At 37.9% G+C, this 20,806-nt stretch overlaps 1 protein-coding gene across 4 annotated transcripts in view; it reads right to left on the reverse strand.

Moving 5' to 3' along the window:
• Nucleotides 1-20,806, reverse strand: part of LOC137284976 (TNFAIP3-interacting protein 1-like) — a 47,611-nt gene that overhangs the window by 15,595 nt on the left and 11,210 nt on the right. For 2 of the 4 annotated variants that reach the window (XM_067817063.1, XM_067817065.1), the window contains exons 1-9: nt 9,331-9,392; nt 8,411-8,644; nt 7,762-7,877; nt 6,070-6,573; nt 5,131-5,262; nt 3,901-3,995; nt 3,115-3,244; nt 2,433-2,546; nt 1,686-1,883 (exon numbers count right to left, since the gene is read on the reverse strand). In XM_067817063.1, the coding sequence (XP_067673164.1) occupies nt 1,686-1,883; nt 2,433-2,546; nt 3,115-3,244; nt 3,901-3,995; nt 5,131-5,262; nt 6,070-6,573; nt 7,762-7,877; nt 8,411-8,573 (1,452 nt within the window). In that variant the 5' untranslated portion in view covers nt 8,574-8,644; nt 9,331-9,392. Of the gene's footprint in view, nt 1-1,685; nt 1,884-2,432; nt 2,547-3,114; nt 3,245-3,900; nt 3,996-5,130; nt 5,263-6,069; nt 6,574-7,761; nt 7,878-8,410; nt 8,645-9,330; nt 9,393-20,806 lie in introns of those variants that run through there. The other 2 variants (XM_067817062.1, XM_067817064.1) reach the window with 1 other exon arrangement.

The following is a 20,806-nucleotide window of genomic DNA, read 5'->3' on the forward strand; positions in this document are numbered from 1 at the left end:
TAAATAGACGAATAAAAAAACATGCAAACTACCCATTAATGATAAACAGAATAACCCATACTTATTGTATGTGACTATTGGGATCAAATTTACTGATGATGCATATTATTGTATCTCAGTTGCTGTGATTGATGCCCACAGCATTCACAATATTGCTTGGTTCAAGTATGTTTCTTCAGGCTCACTGAATTGGTTGACACATGCCATCGGTTCCCAAATGCGCAGATCAATGCTCATGTTGTTGATCACTGCATTGTCTGGTCCAGACTCAATTATTCACAGATTGCCGCCATGTAGCTGGAATATTGCTGAGTGTGGCGTAAAACTCAACTCACTCACTCCGATTTTCAGTTATAACCATTCATAGGGCAGTGGGATAGCATGATGGTTTAAGCATTCCCTCTTAATGCTTAAGGCTGAGTTCGATTCCCAACATGGGTAGAATGTGTGAAGCCCATTTCTGGTGTCTCCCTCCGTGATACTGCTGCAATATGGTGTAAAACCAAACTCACTTACTCCAGTCATTCAAAGTTGTTAACAGTTCATGAAGATTCCTTATTTGTCCACCTGAGTATATATACAAGCTAACAATAAACATCCACCGATCAACTCCATTTGTGGTCATCTCTCTGTCTACTCACAAAACAGCCATGACTTGGAGTAAGACTCCGCTAGATTCCTTATTCAACAGCACAGTGGGCCTTTCTGACAGTTACACATCTGAACAAGTATTCAGAACTTCTTAGAACTTCTGTTCTCATGTCTATCCTAAACACTACATAATAGAAATGTTGCTCTATCCAAAGTGGAGTTTCACGCATGCTTGTGTGTGTTCATCACTTTCACTGAAATTTCCAAATGAATGACCTTTTTAATCAATTGTCAAAATAATGACAACAAATTAGAAAACTATTAAAATTAGGAAACGTAATTCCATGAAAGAATATTCCTCACTACAAAGAGGATTATCCTGGTCGGGATATAATAGGCTTTCTTCATTCTTGATTATTAACTGGATTAGCTGTTAAGTGGATTGATTATGTATGCCATTGTTTCAATATTCTGATGAATTTCAGACTATACTTCTTGATATTAAGGATCTAGCGACAAGTCAGGAATATACTGTGATCATATTCCTATTAGGTATTAGCTCAATCAAGCAGTTGTCCACTTTGTACCAGCCAAGATGGCCATGGCAAACTTGATCTGTGGAAGGAAGTAGTATTGTCCATTAAGGTGCACGACCAACACTTGTACAACACACAGTGTATATAGTGCCAACTATAACCTCCCATATGCTTAACTTACAAAAAAGGTTAGTCTGCGATTACAGAATGCTGTTGGTGAAAAGGAGAACCAAAAGATCTTCCATCTCCTGCTAAATTTAAGGAAATGCAAAACCTGCAACACTGACTCTTATCCCACTAATACCATGGCAACAAAACCAAGCAAAACCTGCCCTCAGTCAAAACTAACTAAGGCTATGCGGGCAGGCCAATTAATTTTCCTTATTGGTTACAAGCCTTACTTCGACAGATAATCAACACTGTCTTCTCATCATTTGTTTCCACATCCTCTTGAAACATGAAAAAAATCGGTTAACTGAAAAATAAACTGGTCTTGTCTAACATGCCTAAAATGAAACCAAATTCAAACTATTTGAATAAACAACACACAAATCTCACCTCCTCCTCATATGCTTTGGTCTTGGCATCCTGGACCATCCTCTCACAGTCAAGTTGGATCTGCTTCTCTCGTTTCTGCAGTTCTCTCATTTCCTGTTTGTAAGAGTCGACCTGTGACCTCATGTCCTTCACCTTCAGCTCCCACTGCTGGTTTAGTTCTTGCCATCTGATATTCCAGCTCTGATTGGCTTGTTTAAGCTACAAAGAAATCATATTAGATAAATTCATCTGTTAGCTTCTTTAATCTACAGACAACAAAGCAGCTTCTGCAACATGTTAAAAGGCTGATGAAGAGGCTCTTTGTTAATGGTGATCACCCTGGCTTTATCTGCTGTATGTTACTGTGCTCCGAAAACTTGGGTCGCTGCTTATGTTTCAATTTACGTACATGTCTAAATCAATATTATGTTTGTAGAAAAACTGAAGTCAGACAGTCATTTTACACCAGTCAGCAAACTAACTAAGCCATATAATATGACATCAATGAATTAAAACCTTAAATGACCTGACTTGTGACCCCACCAAGCATGTAGTGATTTACAGCTAGCTCTGTCGGAACATGGAGCCATGGGTTAGTCCAGTGGTTAAAGCGTTGGCTGATTACAGTGATGGCCCTGGTTCGATTCCCCACATGGGTACAATGTGTGAAATGCCTTACTCTTGTCCCCTGCCGTGATATTGCTGGAACATTGCCTCAAGCAGCATAAAACTGAACACAGGCACTGTCGGAACACCACCCCTACCTACCTCCCTGTTCTCTTTCTTGAGGCATCGGACATTGGACATGACAGTGTCAAGGTCATCTGGCAGGGATGTGTCTGGGCCCTGTTGGATGAGCTCCTCCTCCACTCTGGCTTTCCCCTAACAACACAGTAGATGACTTTCAATGATCAAAATCATTTAACTGATCAAACTTAAATTTACATAACAACAAGGTACTTCTAATTTACAAAAATAACAAAATACATCAAGTTTCAATATAGCTGCATCGACTCCAAAGAAAGCAATCACTTTATCTGATGAAGTTTAAATATGTTTTCTGTTTTTCAATATTTTACAATGATCAGGGATCAAGGAAAGTGAACCAGGTGCATCTCTGCATGAATAAGAAGAGACCTCAAGCCCTAATAGAGCAATACAAATACCACATAACACATAATTAGTGTTGTGGTATCATGTGTAAAGTTCTGAACTGAGGGTGTTCAAAGATCCGTTTTGTGAGGATAAGTAAGGTCAGGCATGATTGTGAATGATTTTACTAAAACTTCCCAATGAAGGTAAAAATATTGAGCTGCATTTTTCAAATTCAGCAGAATACACAGATTGCACCATACAACTAAAAGACAGTGAACACATCATGTTGCGGCGTTTCATCACAATCTATCTTGATAAACCTGTAGTCATGCAAGGGAGGAAACTGCTGTTTTACCTGTGGTCTCTCTACTGCCACCCAGCCTGCAAAGCGAGTCTGTGATGTGAGGGGTTCGGAGGAGACAGGCAGCTGATCTCGATCATGTTCCAGCTTCTTGATTCGAGTGATCAGCCGCTTATTTTCCTCTCTAGTTAAACAAAATGTAGTAAGCATGTCTTTATTATTATCAAGTTCTATCCATGATTTGCCATGGCTAATAGGGTTTATCCAGTGATATTGGGCCAACAGGTAAACATAAAGGACAAGGATAAACGTCATGTCAGCAGGTGTGGAGAAATGTTCTGAAAATAACTATGAACATACGCTCTGGTCATATACACAGTTCATTTGGGTTGATAAATGATAAAATAACTCGAAATAGTGGTTAGTGCACAAGACACGAAGTCGACACATGGTCCTGAAACCTCTGTACTCAACACAATCTGAAATCTGACATTTAGATATGATCGATCATGGAGAATGTTGTTTAATGTTTAAGAAACCATCATGTAATGTACTATTTTCACATTTTACATCGAGGGTGACAAACACATTCATAATATGTGTTTCATCTCCTGGTTTAGGAAGGATGTAAATTCACCACAATCTGACATCAAGCCATAATCTGACATCAAGTAAATCATGTTCAGCAAACCTGATTACTTCACAAAAGATAACACACTGACATCGAGAGAACTGTTACCATGGTAACAAACCTACTGTTGGGAATAAAAAGCCACAATCACATTCAAGCAAGATGATGATACTCCAAAACGTTTGTGTGTACAGAAACATCAGATATACCTGAGCTCAAAGTTCTGATTCTTGAGTTCCTTCAACGCCATTGCCGTTGACGTCTTCAGCCTCTGGTTCTCTTGTGCAAAGGTGTAGGCCAGGTTCTGGAAAAACGGTCACTCTTAAGCAGGGGTTAAAAAATCCCATCGCCCAACGCCCGGGACAAGTCACTTTTCATTTCAGGCAATCAAATAATGGTATTTTACTTGTCCGTGGACTACTAGATAATTTCCACTTATGGTTTCAAACTACAAATGGATTTCATTTCATATTTGCTCATAATGAAGCTATTAAAGTTCACTTTAACAATAAAGTAGACATTAGAGAGTGGAATTATCACTCTTCGATAAATCGTCAAGTAAACATTAACATCACTGATTGTGCCTAAAAATCAGGGCAAGTAGAAAATTAGTCATGACAAGTTACTTTCTTGAAGTCACTTGCCCTGCGGCAAGTTGCTGTTCAAAATATTTTTGAACCCCTGCTCGTAAGTCTGTATCAGGGTTTTTGAAAGAGGAAGTGAATGTTTAAGACAGTTTGAATAATGTCATATACCGACACAGGAAGACAGAGAGCATGCAGTAACAGTGATTGAGTGAGTTTAGTTTTACGCCGCATTCAGCAATATTCGAGCTATGAGGCGGTCTGTAAATAATCAAGTCTGGACCAGACAATCAAGTGATCAACAGCACTGAAATAGATCTGTGCAGTTGGGAACCAATGACATGTGTCAACCGAGTCAGCTAGTCTGACTACCCGATCCAGTTAGTCACCTCTTCTGACAAAGCCAAGTCACCTTTTGTGGCAAGCATGGGTTGCTTTAGGCCAATTCTACCCTGGGCCTCCACAGGTGCATGAAGTAACAGTTACCAAATATCATCTTCATACAAGTTACAGCTATATCAGTTAAAGGTTATCATACGCACTGCTAGATAACAAAGCAGGACAATCATCCACAATTCAGTGGTGACAGGAAATGAAGGAATAGCCATAATCAGCAATCTAAAATCTTGGCTGACAGCAAATAACCTGGACAAGATGACAGCCTTTCATCCACGATAATTATTCAGTGCACACTAGACAGCTCTTGTGGCAATTAATGGGTTGTACCATCTTCTTCTGACCCAGATTCCATACAAATGTTCAAACATATGTATGACATCATTCATAACGACATTCTGTACACAGTACCAAAAATACTCTTCCACCTGTTTAATGGCTCAATAAAAATGTCCTCACCTTGAATCTTTTGGCGTCTTCTTCAGTTTTCGCAATGTCCTCTGACATCTTGCGGAACTTTGCTGCCAGTTCTGGTTCCTCTGTACTTTGCATCAGTAGCATGTTCTTCATCTGCACGCTGAGTTCCGAGTCCTGCACAGCAGCACAGATTGTCAAACAGGTTCAGGGAGGTTTCAGTTTAGAACTTGGTACTGATATTCTTATCATTACAAAATAACTATTGTCAATTAGTGTTGGGAATTGGTTAAAATCCCACAATTAATGATTGGTTCATTACAACTGATCAATTATCGAAAATAACTGGACAGTATAATTTATCAAAGTTGTATGGCTATAACAAGACATGAGAGAAAACTCTCAACATAACAATATTAAGGAAGAAAATAAAACATGCAAGTAGATGCGAAAAACAACCAAACATGGCATTTGTTTCTATTTCACTTCCACAGTACTGACACACTGTAAGTGTTCACTTCTAGAAAAGTGTCTGATATTTTTGTAATTTTTAAAAAAAAATCTGTGTGATTACAAATAAGACTAAATTAAGACTCCACATAGAAAATTACACTCAAAAGAATCAATAACTCTTTAGTTCTTTGAGGCTTGGTGGGGTAGCCCAGTCATTTAAGCATGTGATCGTCACGCCAAAGACCTGAATTCGAATTCCCACATGGATACAATGTGTGAAACCCCTGAGTGTTGTCCCCTGCCATGATATTGCTGGAACATCGCTAGAAATAGCATAAATCTAAAACTCACTCACTCTCTGAACATTTTCACAGAAACGCCTTACTACAATGATTTCTGAATTTTACTACATTCCGTTTCTATTTCATGACAAATGATCCTTCCTGAAAACATGCTAGATCACATGATGATGTTTGATACAAAAAGATAAATATAAGTAACACAAGTAGTACCACCATCTCAAACACTCACTATTGGTTTAGGTTCGTATTCACTGTATGTCTTTGGTCTGACATCCTGGACTCGTCGGGAAGATCCTGACGACAGTGATGGGAAGTTGTACTTCTCATCAGGTCCGGATGAGATAACCGACAAGCTGCTCATGCTCCCTGGTTTATACGCCATCTGGTGGCCAACCTTCTCATATTCCGGTTCTTCATAACGATCAGAATCCAGTTCCAAGTTCTGGATCATGTTTCCTCCCTTGGAGATGACTTTGCCTGTTTCGGTGCGAGACAGGTCGTTCTGGGTATCCACAAGGGACTCCTGCATTGGAGTTACTACCCTTATTGACCCATGCATCTCGTTTGTCTCGACATTTTCCACACTGCTGGCTACTGATCTCTCGGTGACTGTGGGCAAACCAGGATCAAGGGATGACTCCATCTGAGCTTCAGCTTTGCCTTCTGTCTCAGTTATCTGGGTCATGCTTGTGTCGGTATTCTGTGTCGGTTCTGGTTCATGGGTGGTCGTCGTCTGTGAAGTTGACAAAGAAATTACTAGTTCTGCAGAATGTTTTCAAAGCCAAAATTTAAATTCATCACAACTACTCTCGAATCTACTGAAAAAAAACAAAACAATAGTACTTGAGTCCTAAGTAATCCAACTCACCAATTCTATCATTTGGGAACAAAATATTTTTATAATAGATAGAGACAGCCATATACAAAGTCATGCTTTGCAATGAAAGAAACTCCAGATTTTCTATACTTGTGAAGTTCCAGGTTATATTTTGATCTTCAGTGATCCATGGTGGTTGAAAGAGTTGACTGGTCAGGGTGGTCAGGCTTGCTGACTTGGTTGACATGTCATCAGTTCCCATTTGCATAGGTCGATATGCATGCTGTTATCACTGGATTGTCTTGTCCAGACTAAGTTATGTACAGACCGCTGTCATATAGCTGGAATACTGCTCAGTGCGAAGTAAAACTAAAATCACCGACTCACTCACTCACTCTAGACATACTGCAGCCAACAACCCCAAATTAACCCAATGAGTTAAGCGTGTTAAAGATTAAAAATATACACATTAAATTATGCATTATATCAAAATGGAAAGCTACTGATCCATGCCTATTGTCTATTTTGGCTGAAGATAAGCTTTAGTCTGGCATTACAATATCAAGCAGAAAATTACAGAGACGATTTCTAGTCCCTGAACAGTGATACTCCATGCTGACCATTTAAATGTGTAATATGCAGTTTGGTGTAGGACAAAAGAACTGACATGAGATTTAAACTTCGAGATGACTGTACCAGGCTGGGCAACATTAAGTCCACATTCTAATGTATCTTGACATGACAGGGACAGGATCAAAGTACCGACCTTCAGCTGTCCAGGCTTGTGATCCAGAATGAGAGGTACATCAGAAACTTGGTTTGGGAATCACAATAAAAAATTTACAATCATCATTTCTATTTGATGCTTTTGAAAATATTGTTTAAAACGTTAAACAGTTATATCCTAAATGGTTCAAAACTTCAGAAAGGAAGATTTGGTGAAGCAGCTGTCAAGCATCCACTGTGCCAGAATTTACCTACAATGTAACATATGAGCCCATGACCTGGAGACATCATTCTTGCATAAAACAAAACGATGAATATTCATGCAGAGACCTCTGAAGATGCATGCAGTACATAGGCATGCTGACTGAGAATACTCACTTCAAGGTCTGAGTCAAGTCCATTAATTGATGTACAAGTATCAAGTTTCAGTTTCAAAAGTCTTTGTGCCTCTACAAGTTTCTTGTTCTCCTCCTTAGCTTCCTGAAGTAAATCGCCTGAAACACAAATAGATCCACAAACTGTAGGAGCAGGTTGGGAGAACATTCGCCATGCACAGCTACAGTCTGATCACACCAGAATCAGATATACCATGTATAGCTTGCAATATTTTCAGTGCAACAAGAAGACTTTTTGATCCTCTTGAGAGGGCTTACTAGTCTTAAATCAGTATGTTCAAGTTGTGGCCATATCTGTCTTAGACTAGTCAGCAGAGTCATAAAACAATATTTGTAGCTACCAATTCTTACATGTACATAATCTTACAAAACTGAGACTCAATGCATGAAATGGATCACAGGCCATATAGGATAAACAAGATACTCTATTTCAGTTATGTAACATCATTGACTAGAGAAGGTATGTGCTACAGTTTGTCTCGAACAGTCTACTCTTGCATGCAATTATGTTTGTCATAAGACATGACTACTGGATCAGACTGTCACTCATTGACTGGTAGAGGTATGGCATACTGGCCCTTATTACATGGATTTTAATCCCCAAAGTCCCAACAGAATAAGAAATAATGTACCAAGTGTCTTGTATCCTCTTATTCTTCCATGGAGTACTTTGTTTTCATTCTCAAGTCTTTTAATTCTGTCTTCATATTCTTGTAGTTGCTGGTTGGCAGGTGTGACATCACTGGAGGCACCTCTTGAGCTGGTTTGTCCCTCGCTGCTTTCTATCTCAAACATTTTTACTTTTGTGAGATTTTCAGGTCACTGTCAAAGTAAAAATGCTTCAGATACGGTGCCTTCAATGATGCCTGAAAAGAGAAACACAACATATTTTCAGTATTGACAAGGTTACCAGACGAAAATTTTCACACGTACATTAAATACTAAAGCAAAACTATGAGTCTGTGAAATACATTATTATTGTTGGACATGCTGCAATCCATATTATGTAATGTCAAATAATGAAGTCCATATGTAAACATGATAGATGAAAATCAATAGCTATCATTACCAACTTGTGTAGTATAACATGTCATACAATTTAATGTATGGCTGTCTGCACCATATAAATAGTGTATACGTAACGTCAGCAAGATTTTGAAACGCAAATGAATGTATTTCTGGAAACCGTCGTAGTTTATTCACAGAACCTATACCAGCAAGCTGACGTTGTCAACACAGATAAGAAATGTCTATCCACGTGGGTGACAGTATTCATGTATGCCAGGTAATCAACCTCCATCTGTTACCATACGTTTCACTATTATTAAACATTCGTTTTCAACTTTATCTTACAATAGTCGTGTACACATTACTTGAGCACATCGCTGAAACGCACCCCTCAGTAGGTCAGACGGTTAACGGGTTTCAAAGTTCAAATGCAAAGTTGAACGAACACACAATATCAGATACTGAGAGAAACATTAACACCTTATCGCACAGAGAAAGTATCATAAAACGTTATGACCTATATTGAGAAAGATCTTAGACAAACCATGTTAACTCAGGAACCGTATTTTCATGTCATCCCGTTCAACCAGGAAATAAAGTCTGATTGGATGCGAGACATATTGTGTAAAAATCTTGACGTATGTGTGGAATAATTTAAAGTGAGAGTTACAACAGGTGCGCCAAAGATGTAGTGATTCATCAGTTTTGTAAAACAAATATAACGATTAATATATAGATAATCAGTTTGTGAGACTTATTTCAAAAATTGCCAAGTCTGCATTTTTTTTTACGAACCGGCGTTCGTTGTAGCGACCGGTTCTAAAGTTTCGTAAATGCAGTCGGGAATTCCCCAGTAAACTGCTACGTTTCGGCAAACGTTTTTGTTCAGAGGCCAGACACGTCTTGTACAGTTAGATGCAGTGATTTTGGCGACGCACCCTGAAATATTCCATCTATATGGCGTCGGTTTTCAAATAATCGAGTCAGTAACAGACACTGTAGTGATATCAACATGAACATGACCAATTATTCTAACCCGGGTCACCGGAAGTGATTTATTCAGTGAAATTTTAGCTGCATTTACTTCAGTACTCAGTGGAAAGAAATAACGAAGAAGATTATTAAATGACCATTGAAACTCTCGTGAAAATGAATCCCCTTCCACCCCCTTTCTCTAAAAGGTCTATACGTCTCTGCAAAGTTGATACCCTAAAATAAAACTCTTTTGTTGTTTCTACTTTAACTCCACATCTAGAATCACTGCCTCATATTAACCTTCATACACGTGATCTGAATAACGAAAGGAAATTTAAACATAAGTCCTTTAAACATGCAGATGATTTTCTAGAAATTATTATATTTCACGTGAATTACATTTCTTACAATATGACAAACCTTTATACGTGATGGTTCCACAAGTCCATCAAAGTGTATTTTATGTACTGACAATTAATAACACTAACTTGATGGCGCATATACAGGGACATACATACATATATGTTCCTCGTCTTCAACCCTCACTTTGAAGTAGAAATATAATACAAATTGTGTCACTACAGATATCTGAATTCAGTGGGAAAGTGCATGTCCAGTTATAGAATGAATGAGGGCGTCACTCAATATTTCTGTCGGTGTACGTTCAAAAACTTGTTGTTTTTTAAAGTATGACAAGTCTTGAACAACACTCAGCTGTGTCTGTTTTTAACCGGTTGAATATTCCCAGTTATATTTAGGTTTTACTTTCAAATACCCGTGGTACAATCTGGGGACGATCCAGAGCGAGTACAGTCCTCGCACAACGTTTACTTTTCAGCTTCGTCCACACTAAATAAACTCGGCATCTAGGGGCTAAGCATCCCAATCGTAGCGTCATAGCTGCTTGTCATAAATTACATTTCGTTTGGGGGAAACTATATATTTCTGTCGGCGTGTTCACGCGATACCGCGACTAACTACACGTAATTGTATGCACGTATTGTAGGAAACTTAAAAAGTACAAATGTATGTTGAATTTACGGAGTCTCATATTCTACGTATTTTACAGAATGTTACTTTTCAGTATTTATTAAATACGTGAAAAAATGAGATATGAGTCTCACCAATTTGAAATTTCAATGTCAACATTAATATCTCACCACACACACTCGCATTTAAGTGAAGATATTAAATCGTATGCGTTATCCTAAGAATTGAAAGCAAGACTTAAGCTTGTATTGGATGTACACCTATATATCGGTGACATAGGGTCGAAATATTTTAAGTGGCAGTCATTTGAATTCACTTAGATGGTATGTCTCTTTCCAGTAACTATATGATGTAAATTGAATCATTATCTTGTCAACTATTTTGCATGTAAATATACTATATCGAATTAGTTTAGAATTACAAACCTCTATCCCAAAAAAGGGATCGTGAGCGGTTTTGTCGTGTACTGGAAAACACTATGAGCTATGAAGATCGTCTTCAAGTCTCTAGCATCTTGATGATACACCGGTTCAGACCTGACATATACTGACCATTACATAACAACAAAATAACTCTGGTGACTGACAAGTCAGCCATCCTGACCACCCTATCCCGTTAGTCACCTCGTCTGACAAGTTACCTTCAAGGTTGCTGTGAAGACATATATGGCTTAAATACATCTTTCAGAACCCATAGAGGGTTTCGGTCATAATTAAGTTTGTGATATTCAAACACCATCAAAATTTTATGTAGTATTATGCGGGAGAATCCCTCACAACTCTTTCAATGACTTTAGCTATACGCCCTGCCGTGGTTTCCTTAATCCATATACTAAGTATTACATCCATAGGTTGGCTGTTGTTTTACTAACAATCAGCAATATTCCAGCTATATGGCGGTGGTCTGTGAAAAATCAAGTCTGAGTCAAACAGCCCAATGATCAACATCATGAGCATCGATCTGTACGATTGGGATACGATGACATGTATCAGAGAGCCTGACCACCTGACCCCTTTAGTCGCCTAATACACAAGCATGGATTCCTGAAGATCACTTCTAGCTCGGATCGTCACTGGTTATCCCATCCATATATCCTTGGGAGGAACAATGCATGTACTGAGGCAATATGTTTGCGTTAAGACGGGCGAGAAATAGCTGCAAGTACATGTCACTACATGCATGTCAATAAGGAACGACAGACATTTTTAACATGTGGAGTACGTCCCCGACGAACTAAGGGAGATAATAAATGGGTTAATTTTATACGCCGCTTTGATCAGTATTCTAGTTGTATCCTGAAGCGAAAACGTTGTGTGGCAGGAATGCCTGATTCTGACGTTTACCGCTATGGTGAAATCCACCAACAAGGATGCAGAGTGTCAAACCTAGATCAACTGATCGGGTTGATCGAGATGCGAACACTATCATATATGAGTCGCATGCATGTCCAAGGGAGGTAACTCAACACTGAAAATATTGACGTAAACGACGACTTGGCCACTCGTGGTACCAGACCTCCGAGAACTAATTTCACTTGGGTTCTAGTCCATATCCTACATAAAATATAACCATGGGAACTTACTCTAGCCTCAATTAACTATAAGTCGTCATCAAGTGTAGGCTGACCTGAATTTAACAGACCATATAGAATAGATAACATTATTTCAAGGACTAACACATGATATCTGATTTCCATGGATTTATCTTCAAAACGTGAAGACTATAACAAACGACTGTACATATTACATGAAGACACAAATCTCAAGGTTCAGATGTCGTATATCTGTATATAGAGTTTTATGCTGAACATTTCGAATATGAATTACACCATTATGTTTAAAACTGAACGCTATGCCAGTATGAAAAGAAAACACCTATCGCCACAACATGTTGAACTTTCCTGTATTTTGCAAAAAGTCTTTTAACATAAAAAATAAATAAATAAATAAACACCTGATACATTCTTCATTAATAAAATTGTCACATATTTTATACAACTGAGAGTTCTCACAACTGGGAGGACTCTTATTCTTCTACTCGTACGCTAAAGTTTCGAGTTTTTTTATATCGTAACCATTAATTATATTGTGACAGCAAATTATGTCTAAATCTTTCAAGACAATAAGACAATATAACATTTTAATCATGAAAGTGTAACATATTACATTTGCTTCTCACGTCATCATAACTGGTCCAGATGATGAGAGGGGTAGCCGGGCCAAACTCATTATCCATCCATCCATCCCGGGTATCCGGGACTACCTGTCCCAAGTAGTCTAGTCTCTGTTATGTTAAACATGCAGAGTAAATGTGTCTATTTTCTCTATTTTGCATAATTACGATAATCACGTACACGCACGCACGCACGCACGCACACAAACACACATGAATAGCACGTAGCATATTGAACCAAATCGAGCGATGTATAGACATACCAAGAAGTTATGGGTTCTTTCATGATACAATCGGCCACATCAACCCTGATGATTTCAAATCAGAGAAATTGTGGTCTGTGAGTATGCACGAACTTGGCTAAAGGTTCGTATGAGTCAAATTATTTAAAGCTTTCTTATTTTCATTTTGTTGGCATGTGTTTTCATATTTAAAAATAGACTTTTGTGACTGTTAATGTCTAGAACTAGCGTAAAATCAGGCATGAGAGGGGCATACTAATTAGATTGACCAGTAGCAAGAACAAAGAAGCAGAAATGACAAGAGCTGGGTATATAAGTATGCAGGCAATAATGAAGACACAATTCTGGCCTACGCTTGAGGCGTACGCCTAAACTGTTGTGGACTCTCAGAACTTATCCACTGAAAAAGAGTGTGCAAGTTTGGTTTAGGCCGCGTTCAACAATATCCTGCAAATCACTGATGGGGACACCAGAAATGGACTTCACACACTATACCCACCGAAGGGAATCGAACCCGGGTGCGTCACTGGCGTGACGAGCGGACGCTTTAAACCATGCACTAGGCTACCAACCGCGCGCCCCTCACTGAGAACAACAATATCTAAGTGTGATACTGGTTGTATGGTAGTAACGACTGCAAATGGGGCCGAACCAATCCCCAACTTTTATGATATCTATCCTTTCCAGTGACGAATAAGGCTGAAACAACATGGTTTACATCTACGTGAACAAAACCGCCACAAAACAGGTCATTTTGTTGGCGCACGTATGACTAATCACAGAATTCACATGTACATGAACGACATGTTCTTTTACAAACACACCTACCTTCATGTATTTCGACCACATGGAGTAAGCGCGTAAGAATAAATGACACTGATAAGGAAACAAGAAAGATTAGAAGACTATGAAAAGCAGGGATATCCCTAAAAGGGGAATGGGAAAATCCCAAATCTATATTTAGATACAAATGCACAATGGCGATATCGAAAATGCAAGCATGTGCATGAATGCCACAGTAACGATTACAACGTTACAATGCCTACCTATAGTATTTTGCTACTATTTCCCATTGTTCATATGTTGCATTGAAAATAAACCGAAACTGTGTATGGAAAACTACAACACGGTGCTGAACTGAATGGACAGACCGAAGAATTAACGTCGCCAACCATCATGTTTTATTGTGAAATATATATTTTAGCTGTCCAGTCACAATCAAATGGCACAGTTTTGTATGTTTACTTTTCACATGGGGGTGAGGAGAAAGAGGCATATGAACAATACATTGAAATACATACAGAGTCAGTTTTTTCAAGTTACTCTTACGTTGTTTTCCGTTTTTCTCATGGTAAAATATATATGTATCTGTAGCAGATATATTTTATTGCAGTGAGATCTTAGACAGTCTGTCGGTAACATTTAGCTCACATGGAATGCAACCTCACACATATTTCCCACGCTCTGTATTTCCAGGATTTCCTGCATTTTCTGGAACTACGTTGCTGCAGTTGTTGCTAAGCGACACGTTTGAAACGGAGACATTGCTCGTGGTATACCTGATACAAGCAACACCACTGACAAAGAATGCATCGTGAACAGATTGTTCATGCAAACGTGAACAATGGGATTTGACACCTGAAGGGCATGCCCGCAATAATACGATCCCGGTGAAAGGTGAAGGTCGTGAATTACACGCGCGGCACAAATGTTGATGCAGGTCTGTGCAGTATGGTGAATTTCCATCAGGGGAATCCCCTGAATGACAAAAATGTGAATGTATTTACCATACATATCAATTATATTTTAAGAGTTGTGTATACAGAGCTACACATCTTCTTTTGGGGCATTTATAAGTTAGGGCACTGATGAAGGATAGCATTTTATGGATGGATGACTTCTTTCTTAACGTTTCAGTGTACGTGATAACACCGTTAACTGGCAATTGATACTTGTATCGATAAGTATTAAGCTAATGCACAGCATATTGAAGGGCGAATAAAAAATATCAATAATTTTCATCATGATAACTGATACATTAAACACACTAGCCAGGAAAAAAATCCCAATCAATTTTTAAAAACGTTTCTCCTGGAAAAAAATATCGAATACGAAAATAGTATGTTTTTAGAAGAGGAGCACAAACCTAGCCAATAAACATCATTGCAAAAAGGAGGTTTGTTTTACATAGCGAAATCCATCTTACCTGAGAGTATTCCATGACTGTCGGGATATACATCTGGTATACAGTACAGGGGTATTTAACACGGTGGTATGTGTTCCGTGTTCTTTATTGTGACAATATTACAGGTGAACATTTGATACGCATGAATGAATAAAACAAACATATCTCTATTATACAGGAACACGACGCGCCTATGTACACTGTACTTCACATGGAGTGTCCAGTGTTAAGATCATACATCCGGTTTCGCTCCATGGGTTGAAGTACAAAGTGCAAGGTAGTATTTGGAGCATCCGGATGTAGGGGCAAAGTCTGTCCGATTGGTTGGGGAAAAAGTGGCGTCACCGTGCTATGGGTTATTTCTGTTTCTTCCGGTTTGGTTCAATACAGACGCATGGGATAACATAAACAATTGTATGTTTGCCGCATGTTATCGCCTCACGAGAACGCTGAAATACAATGTAATGATTTAGACAGCTTCCTGATACCGTGCAGTCAGCAATGTTGGGGCCGTACACGTGCCAGTCTCTTTTTGTCAGTCGGGCACGTTGTTTAGAGGATTATGAGGCATAGTGGACACGGCCTGGTGGGTGTTGGTGGGGAGGGGAGGGGTTGACGGAAGAGATGACCAAGCCAAGTAAGACACAAGTGGGCAATCATTTTAATGTTTATGTTCAGCATACATAAAGCGAGAAGCCATTAGTGAAAAATTATCTATCTATGTATCTATCTATGTATCTATGTATCTATCTATCTATCTATCTATCTATCTATCTATCTATCTATCTATCTGTGTGTGTGTACATATACATATACATACACACACACACATATATATATATATACACACACATACATACATATATATATATGTGTGTCTGTGTACATATATATATATGTATATATAATATATATGTAGGTTATACATATATAATTATCTATAATCTATCTATCTATCTATCTATCTCTCTCTCTCTATATATAAAATTATGATATTATAATGTATTATTCTATATATTGTATTAATATATATATATTAATATATATATTAATATATATATATATATATATATATATATATATATATATATATATATATATATATATATATATATATATATATATATATGTATGTATGTATGTATGTTTAAATGTGTATGTGTGTGTATATATGTGTGTGTGTGTGTGTGTGTGTGTGTGTGTGTGTGTGTGTATTCGTATATATATTTGTATGAAATTTATGTATGTATTTCATGGCTATAATTATTATATTATAATGTATTATTATATATATTATATTATTAAGATATACGTTATTATTATGTATGTTTAAATGTGTGTGTATACATATATATATGTGTGTGTGTGTATGTATATATCTGTATTATTTTATATATGTATTTTATATGTATATAGAATTATTATACATTATTTCATATACATTTATATATACATTTATATAAATTATTTATGTTATAAAGTATTTTTTTATATATATTTATATCTAGACATGCGAAGAAGGTCGAAATGAAGTCATAATCTTTATACGCCCTATATTTTATGACGGTGCTATGCACATGATACGGCTTAGAAAGCATTACGTGACATAGTCAACCGACATACGAGTCACCGGTCCGGATCAGGCACACCGTCACCAATGACCTGTCTGGAACCCACGTCGGTGTACAACCTCATATTGCACGGTACAACTACAACAGTACAACCACACCCATTCTTAGTTCCTCCTCATGTGAATGTACAGCTGAATATACCATATTCTGTCTTTTGTGTATATATGTTTACACTGTTTCAAGATGGGCTGTCCTCTGCCTGCTTGTGTGGTAGTGACTGAAGGAGGATGGCTTACGCCTCTTTACTCAATATACCTGCAATATCCCGGGGGTGCGCGAGAGTACTGACTCCACCCACTGGAGGGACTCGAACCTAGGTCTTCGACTAAACTAGCGAACGCTTGACTCTCAGGCTGATTATATTCAAATAGTATTGTCCCATGATTAAAGTTCATTCACGTGACGAAGGACTTAGACATCGCATGAAGAATACAAACAAGTTGTTATCAGTTAAAAGTGTCATGTATATATTCGTGTCACAAGATTAGCTCTGATATTTGCGACATGTCAGCTGATGCGCTGATGACGGGATCTAAAATTGGCAAGTGACACGTCAAATACTTTACAACACTTCTCATATGATCACTTCTCTCTGATCAAGATTAACTCTATTTTGAAAACTTTTAATTCGATGCTGTTTTAAGTTTTGGAATTTTTTTTGGTACAGCACCAGTAGTACAGCATTTATTTCACAATGGAACATTATTTCAACTGAAACCAAAGCCTCAAATTTATGAATACCGCCTCAAGTTTGTCGCAGTGTCTGTTTCTGACCACGGATTACATTCTTTATCATTTATGTAGGTACGAGCGGATGTAAAAAAGTGGTGAGTCTAATTATATTCTCGATGCCCAAGTTACAATTTTATTGTGAATGGATTATTAGCAAAGCCACATATATGGGTAACGTGGCTCACGAGATTTGAGTCATCACAACACATACAGGGGTGTGATATTTGTAAAATAATTGAAAATGACAACGATATGTCTTTTGGTACCTGTTGGCTAATGGTATGTCCTCAAATAATATCATAAAAACTATGTTCAGAATGGTATTGAATGTATTCCCGCCATAATCAACAGCCAAAGATTTGGATTGCTTGATTTAGATCCCACCACTTTCATCTTTCACACTGTGTCAAGATAGTCAAGATGGCACAATATTGCGAGCTGATACCTGTGTGGCCATTCAGAATTTAGTTTAAACTTTTGGCTTAATGTTTGAATAGTGAAAACATTAAAATCAGTTATGGCCTGTTGGCGTCACCTGGAAAACATGAAGTGGGGAGCCACTTTGACAAACAACTGTAGCTTCAAATTTTGTATGCACTTTAATATATAAGTTTGATTTAAGCCGACCTCTACCTACTTTAAACACACAAAATGTATTTTTCATAGTCTGTTTCATGTATCCAAGTTTGTTTCACATATTGAAGTTCGGGATGCATTTATTGCAGATTTTTGCAAGATAAACACTTGAGGCTGGTACATAGCAAACCAATTTCCTTGAGGTTGACAGATATTATGTAGAAAATGAAAACATAAAAAACAGCTGAATCTATATCCTTGTGGAGGAGAGGCTCACTACTTTGCGACACCCCACCGTGTGTACATTTACGTATAAGATACTTATACCTACATAGATGGTGCTTACATCCATACGCTGATGATACGATAAGAACTATAAGATGTCTACAAAATACAAACTAAATGAATTTAAATATGACCTACTTAAATTAACTTCAACAATTGTAAATGAAGAATTGATGTATTGAATGTTCTGAGAGTATCTCACTAAAGAAGCACCAAAGTTAAAAGTAAAAGAATCGATCGTTACATATAACATATCCGGGACCACTGTCAGTTAATTAAGGACAAAGTTTTACATGAAAACGCAGGTTATGATATCATATAGTGAATATATGAATCACATACGGAAGGATGACAATACCGCAGGTTTCAAGTGAAACGCTTCGAGGCGTACCTTAACTCAGTGCCTAATGATAAGGCAGTCCTAATCACTATTTTGTTGTACACATATCATACTTGTATATTTGACTCTTTATCCTTATTCTATTCACCAATTGCTTGATTACAATGTTAGAACCTACACCGTAATGTAACAAAAGTTCATCATCCATGTATTTTCACCCTTCCTCACTGCTCCAATTTCTAAATGCTTCTCAAAGAAGTTTACAAAGTCGCTAATTTGATGGTAGATTATACCCTTTTCTGGTAGATTACAATATCATGTACGGAAATATAAGTAACTATTGCCATCTACGTGGCTGTATGTGTCATCTGCGTAGAAGATAATGCCATTTTACTGTGGTTCCAACTGGCTTCCATACATCGCTGACGAAGACGTTGATTTCAAACGCCATCATGTGCTACACAAGTGATCTGACTGTATTAGGGGTTTGGATGGGCATGCTTAACTAAGTCGTCAATGGACTTAAGATTTAACTGAAAATAACCACTCACCCCAATGAACGGACATTGGTCACATATGACCGGAGACTGAAAGTACACCTCAGCTGTATCACCACTTCTTAAAAACGTGATGCCATTCTCTAAGAGGATATTAATACATATGTTTAATAGATATTGCCAAAGCAATCGTACATGCAGAGAAGAGACTTTGTACCGTAATTTGAGGCTTGAGATTGGAGCTAGTGTTAAATCTCTCAAATATTGATGGTTCCTTACAACCGATCAATCATCGGAAATACTGTAAATCATTAAATTTTTGCGAGCATGATATTTTTGAGAAAATTGCGAATGACTTGAGCTCGCAAAAATATCATGACGCAGTTTGATGGTAGAATGCAATGAATGCAATCTTCACTTTATTATTCACCAGTAAATATATTTAACAATAGATCTAGACAATACATATACTAAGCAATTCCAACAACGCATTGTTGGCAAGCGTCAATTAATCGGACCACCTCTAATTGGAATTATCAATTGCATCACCATTAAATAACCATACATACAGAATTGGACTCTTATTTTGAATCTCCAAAATGCCATGGCGGAAGTCCGAAACCGGTCACAACACATGTTTTCAATGAGCTAAACGCGAATGCGAAATGCCTGAAGGATTCACGGGGAGACAAAAGTGGTTCACTTCCCACAGGGTCTAGGGAACAGATGCCTGACAACCGGTGAATACAACAAACACTTTGATATCACCGTTCAGTAAACCCACTTTTGTGTGAGTGAATCTAACAGCCCATCATGTCCGTCGTTAAGTATGGCTGAAATTCAGTTGTACTCCTTCCTTGTTTTGGAGTTGACCAGTTTCAGACCCGTCAAGTGCCGGTTAAAACTGGTCTTCAACAACCCATGCTTGTCGTAAGAGGATGGTGGGGCTGTCTGACTTGGTTGACACATGTAATCGTATCCCAGTTGCATCTAACGACACTTATGATACCAACAACTGCATCGTCGAAGCAAACCCTCAATGGTTAAGATCGCTGTTTGGAACGGGGCAATATTACGAAGGAAGGGAAAACCAGAAACCAGATTCTGTTCATATGTGGAATCGAACCACGCGTTAAGCATTATTGGCTACCCAATCAGAAACAAGTAACAAAACAATACCCATACAGTGTTTCAATTTTGAGCCGAAATAACCCTATATGGAAATATTTAAGCACATTAGAATCTTAATGGTTGAAACAATAAATAACGTCCTATGAAAGGTCTTGTAACATCATAGTTTGTCCAACAACTTCATAATAAGAACGGCACTTTGACATTAATCAGCGATATTGAAGGACAAGAACACCTGAACCAATGCTATAAACATGGTTTGGT

The sequence above is a fragment of the Haliotis asinina genome, chromosome 5 (genome assembly GCF_037392515.1).
Source record: "Haliotis asinina isolate JCU_RB_2024 chromosome 5, JCU_Hal_asi_v2, whole genome shotgun sequence".
NCBI classification, from domain to species: domain Eukaryota; kingdom Metazoa; phylum Mollusca; class Gastropoda; order Lepetellida; family Haliotidae; genus Haliotis; species Haliotis asinina.